The sequence below is a fragment of the Bidens hawaiensis genome, unplaced genomic scaffold (genome assembly GCF_021521415.1).
Source record: "Bidens hawaiensis isolate Kalapana, Puna unplaced genomic scaffold, B.hawaiensis_p1.1 tig00003760_1, whole genome shotgun sequence".
NCBI classification, from domain to species: domain Eukaryota; kingdom Viridiplantae; phylum Streptophyta; class Magnoliopsida; order Asterales; family Asteraceae; genus Bidens; species Bidens hawaiensis.
In genome coordinates, this window is record NW_027491216.1 from 747,901 (window position 1) to 754,053 (window position 6,153).

General features: G+C 37.3%; 1 protein-coding gene across 1 annotated transcript; it reads right to left on the reverse strand.

The window, feature by feature from the left end:
- Nucleotides 1–269: 269 nt before the first annotated feature.
- On the reverse strand, nucleotides 270–5,881 carry LOC143624337 (SWI/SNF complex subunit SWI3C-like). Its single transcript, XM_077095032.1, has 9 exons — nucleotides 5,834–5,881; nucleotides 5,221–5,748; nucleotides 3,134–3,672; nucleotides 2,161–2,509; nucleotides 2,011–2,081; nucleotides 1,800–1,939; nucleotides 1,015–1,070; nucleotides 771–931; nucleotides 270–696 (listed from the first exon to the last, which is right to left on the reverse strand). Exons 1-9 carry the CDS (start codon nucleotides 5,850–5,852, stop codon nucleotides 271–273), a joined length of 2,289 nt encoding a protein of 762 aa, XP_076951147.1. The 5' UTR covers nucleotides 5,853–5,881; the 3' UTR covers nucleotide 270.
- Nucleotides 5,882–6,153: the final 272 nt, after the last annotated feature.

Consider the following 6,153-nt stretch of genomic DNA (forward strand, 5'->3'; position numbering starts at 1 on the left):
AAATACTAAGCAGCCCTAAAATACCGAGGTACAGTTCAGTTCGGTACAAGCATACAATGATATCAACGTCCATATCATGATTCATAAAGCAACGCACATGCTAACTTGCTACATAATCAATATCTCACTGTACAACACCCATAATACCAACAATCTTACCATCTTCTAATGTCAAAAACAGCAATTTAAGTCAGAATAACACGGAAATACTCAGCACCCCCTATAACAGCTCCACATTCACCTCTCTGGGTAATTAAATCTTCTTTTAAATTATTCAAAACCAGATCTACCTCCCGACATGGGCCTCAACAAGGGATGCGAGGCTGATGCACTTGTAGACGGGTTTATAGCCGAAAGGGGCAGCCTCGGGCCGAGCCCAAACATGGGCTGCTGAGTCATCTGTGGGTGCATCGGTTGGGTACCAGGGAACCCGGATATGAACGGTTGGGCAGGTGAACCTGAGCCTGAGCCGGTGACCTGCTGCCTGCTTGGTCCTGGATTGTTGTTGACCATTGAAGGGCCGACACCTGGCAAGCCTGTGGGCCTGCTTACACCAGCGGGCCCAAACTGGGAGGAAAAAAGGAGGGCCCGCTCAGCTGCTATCCGTTGTCTTCCTCTCTCAAGCTGTTCACACTCTTTTATTAATAAGCTTTCCACTTCAGCAAATTGTTTTAGCTTTAACTCTAACCTCTTTAGCTGTAAGAATATAAGTTTACTTTTAAGTAACGTTTAGATTCCAATATAAAATACACACACACACACATATATACCTGATGATTAATTATATTAGCAGATAGCCTTTGAATTTCTCGTTCTTCATGATCTGCAAAGAGTTTTGCTTTAGTTGCAGCAGCAGCAAGACCTGCTCTTACTGCGGTTCTCATCTTTTCAGAAGATAAAGGAGTGCCATTATTGACTCCAGAGTTCTCAACTGAAACATATATCACAATACAGTCACACAACACGGTTACAGAAAGGGAGAAAAAAAATGAGACCAGTAAAGTCAATATCCACCTTTTTGTTGACTCGGGTTTCTGCCATCTCTACCATTCATGTTTTCTGAATTCACCCTTTAAAAAACAGAAAAAAATGTAGTTTGGTTTTTCATTTTAGAATGAGACAGTAATAACAAGTAAAAGACAGTAGACTAGCATTTATGTTAAAACAGTTAACCAAATAGGATAAGCATCAACTATTAATAGTCATAATAATTATTCCAAATTACAAAAAAAACAAAAAACAAAAACAAAAAACCAAGAATAACCAAAAAATTAAACTAATAAAGATTGTGGTTGAAACAAGAACTGTATTATAAGAGCAATAAACCAAGAATATCAAATTAGAGATGTAATTTAACCAAATAAATCACAGGCTCTGCATGCCATAAGTAGCATCATCCGTAGCTTAATAATATATGTGGGAGTTTTTTTTTAACAAAAATGATAACTTAAATGCATATTTACTAGTACTATATAAAAGTAAAGCTTTCACTTTTCAGAAATGTATCTATTAACTTAAGTTTTGCTTGTTTTGCAGTTTCTTAAGTCATAACTTTAAGGGTCTTTAATGTATTTATCCTGCTGCAATTTCTGTTGTAAATCAATAAACTCTCTACAGACAGACGTAGAAAAATAAATGAAAAGTATGAGAACCTATTGATAAATCATAAAGCTGAAATGGTCTTTTACATGACCATAAAAGTTTAGAGTAACTTCATATTTCATAAGCATCTATAATAACGCATTATCACATTGTAAAATTAGTTGACCTACAAAAGGCAGAAAGTAACTAAAAGATACCTATTTTCAGCAGCAGATCCATCAACCACTCCTGCATTTTCGGAAGCACCCTGACGATCATCCTCCGATAATGCTGCCAAAGATGCATGTGCACAAGCTGCAGCCACTCTGGGCCCAACAGCAGACGCCAAAAAAGCAACCTAAAAGCCAAAAAAAATGTTATTTTAGACATATCAACATATTTAATAAACCATGACAAAACAAAGCTCACCTGAGACATTACAGGATTTCCAGATTTCTCAAATGGCAATCTGTCTTCAAACTCGTCTTCAATAACAGACGCTGTATTATCAAGAACCGTTACAGATACAAGTTTAACTATAGAAAATAGAAACTGAAAATTAAAAAATTGTATATATACCTTTCCCATTTGCATAAGATTGCGGTTTTCCACATGCATTGCCATTTGGCAAGTTAGAAGCATCTGAAATCTCAATACTTTCCAAAGGAGTCTCATCAATTGAAAGGCGTACAAAATGATGAATACATTGAGCCTTAGATTTAGTGCCAACATGATCAGCAATCTCAGTCCAATTCTCATTGAACAGTTCCATTGCTCCTAGTAACAATAAGGTCTCCTGATTGGTCCAGCTGTCAGCTTCAAGATCTCCATAATCTTTAGTCGAATCAACCTTTATGAAATCCAGACTTGAATGACCCGCTACAAATGCCCCCTCATTGAAACAGCTCAGGCATAAAAATGTCTCAATCTAGCAAAAAGATTGAAACTTTAACAAATAAATGCTAAACAAGAAAGAGGAAGAAGCCTAGGCTTAGAAACAAACCAAACATTCAGTAAAACATCCAGGAACCATTCAGAAAGAAGTTCGCTCATAATAAACAAACTTGTTCATTTAGTTACACAAGCGGACATAAACACATCTCATTTGTTAATTTTTGTTTGTGAGCGTTTGTTCATTTATGTTTGTTTATGTCTGTTAGTTTACATATGTTTCAGTTCGTTTGTTTATCTATTCATTCACACTTTTAGACCATTACAGTTAAGTCTAGTTTTATGAAATTATAATATCACCCATTACAAATAACTCTAGTTCTATTAATTTTTTGATCCAGTAGACTGACGGTCACCTTTACTTTTTAATTGGTGTTCCTCCAGATATGTTGGTTCATCTATATTCAGTTATGTTCATTCGTATGTGTTCATTTATGTTCATGAACCGTTTTTATCCTATTAACAAACGAACATAAACTAAGATGAACATACACATTTTCTTAAAGGAAGAACACAAAGAAAAAATAAAATAAAAATACTGTTCATTTGATTGTTCGGTTTGCTTACAAGCATAGGAAGAACAAAAGGGTTGGTAAATCACCTCTTTGAGGGACTGATAGTAAACAATACCAAGCGACCGAGAACAATAATTGCACCGGTTTTCAGATAATACCTCCCGAATTCTGCTATCCAAATCAAGGTTTTGTTCATTATCATCACCTAATTCTGGATATATATCTGATGCTTTTAACCGACACCTTGGTTTATCAAATTGAATTAAACTATCAATAGATCGCAAAGCAGTTGCTGGCACACGTAATTCGCCTTTTGAATCCTCTGCGAGTCGTGATTCCTCGTTTCTGGGCTGGTTTTGGTTAAGTGGTGCGACACAGTAGTTAATGACACCCCAGTTTTCAAGGAAGCGTACAACTCGTGTTAAATCATCAGGATCAACACCAGTTAAGAAACTGTGGCAGTCGGTTGCTGATAATCTTTTTGCTGGATTTTCCATGTATTTGGCGACTACACGGTTACGACAATCCATGTATTTTTCAGGAGTGTGATCTGGTGATTTCCCGGAGAAAAAGTGTGGTACGGCTTGTCTTTCTAGCCGGTTTACTGTAGTTGGCGAAAACCAATCTGCTTGAAAAGAAGACAAAGAACACACAACTGAATATCAAACTCAAGACACTTTATATTGTTAACAAGTGCAAAACTATTAATAAAACCACTTTATTCAAGATATAATAACGAAGCAAAAATAAGCAGGATTACTGCAGGCTGCAGCATACAAATAGGGTCAAAATTTGCTTGAAACGAACAATAAAACCCACAACAGAAAATGAATTTCAAGCCACTTAATATGGTTAACGAGTGCATACAGTTACTAAAACCTGATTTCCAAGATAACAGAATCAGAAGGAATCGTTGCAACAAACAAATAGGATCTAACTCCGCTTAAAAAAAACACTAAAACCCACAACAGAAAATCAAATCCAGGGCTTTTTGTATGGCTAACGTGCATACAAATACTAAAACCTCAGTATCCAAGATAAATTAACAAAAGACAGGGAAGCTGAGTTACTGCAACATGAAAATTAGGATCTAAATCAGCTTAAAAAAAGAACACCAAAACCCACAACAGAAAATCAAATCCAGGACTTTTTTTATGGTTAGGAGTGCATAAAAAATACTAAAATCTAATTATCCAATATAGATTAAAAAGGCACTCTGAAGCAGAATCAACGTAACATGCAAATAGGGTCTAGCTTGAAAGAACACTAAATCCCCCAACAAAAATTCAAAACCAAGTACCTTTATACGGTTAACGAGTGCATACAATTACTAAAACCTAATTATTCAAGATATATTAACACAGAAAAAAGAAGCATAATTACTGCAACATACAAACAGGGTCTAAATCTGCTTGAAAAGAACACCAAAACCCACAACAAAAAACCAAATCTGAGGCACTTTATAAGCTTAACAAGAGCATACAATTATTAAAACCTAGTTATCCAAGATAGATTAAAAAAGCATACTGAAGCAGAACCAACGCAACATGCAAATGGGGTCTAAATCTGCTTGAAAGTAACACTAAAAAAACCCACAATAGAAAATCAAATCCGGGGCTTTTTGTATGGTTAATACTTGCCTACAAATACTAAAACTTAATCATCCAAGAATGATTAAGTTAACAAAGCAAAGAAAAACAGATTACTGCGACACGAAAATGGGGCCAAAATCTTCTTGAAAAAAATATATCAAAACCCACACTAAAAAATGAAATTAAAGCCACTTTATATGGTTAACGAGGGTGTACACTGTACAATTACTCTTTTTATTCCAAACGGCAACTTTCAAGATACATTAAAATGGCAAAGCGAAGTAAAATTACTGCAAAAGCCTATGTATCTATGATATAGAATAACAAAGCAAAGAAAAGCAGAGATACCGAACATGCAAACGGAGTCTAAACTCTAAATAATCTTGAACAGAACACCAAAGCACACAACAGAAAATCAAATGCAAGCCACTATATATAGTATATACAGTTAACAAGCGGATAACATGACCAATTCAAAAAACCCTAACTATCCAAGATATATTAAAAAAAGCAAAAAGAAGCAGAACTACCGCAACATACAAATAAGCCCTAAACATATTTTCTGCAAAGTAATTAATTACCTGCGTGCATCGGTACAACATGAACCCGATTTGGCCCGTACCTCTTAACCACACCCCGCCCCTCCATAATCTGCGGCGGCATAATAACATAAGACCCTTCCGACTCTCCGCCCGTCAAAGCAGGTGCATCCCTGGGCACGGCCGACAACACCTGCAGCTGACCGTGCGAAACATTCTCCAAAAACAAATAATTCAAACCACCACCACTAGTATATCCGCTCTGGCAAGCCCTCTCCCTGGCCGAAACCCTAGTCACCGAATAATGATGCCGGTTCACCGTCTGCTTCAGCACGGACGGGAATGCGGATACTCGCACCGCCCCGTCGGACAAGACCTCCGTCTCCGCTGCACTTCCAGCTCCGGGAAGAGGATCCGAGGAATTAGTGGGGTCATCGTCAAAGTGGTCGAGGTCAAGATCCTCTTCTGCTTCCTCTTCTTGTTCGTAATCTTCGTCTTCTTCATGGTGGTGGCGTTGGGCCTTCCGGGAGTGGTCTCCACGCTTGCGTTTCCTCCAGCGGTTCTTGGTATCTGTAAATCAAAACCCAGATCAGAATTGGAAACCCTAGAATTGTGATAATAATAATAATAATAATATTACTATAGAGAGAGTGACCTGAAGAAGAAGCTGGCATTATGGAGAAGAAGAAGGGGTTTAGAGGAACTGTGGTGGGGAGAAGAAGGGTCTATTGCTATTGCTATTGCTATTGCTATTGCTATTGTTTTCTTTTCTTCTCCAAACACAACAAAGCCAGATTCATTCTGCGCTCGGGATTTATCTTCTTTTTATATCCACAAATGTATCTCTTTTAAACTTCGGGGGCTAAAACGAAATATATAAACTTTTCTGCTTTGCAGATTGGTCCTCTTTAACTTCTATTAAAAAATAGGCGAACCGGACGTTCGTGAACTATTCGTGAACCGTTTGACGGGAAG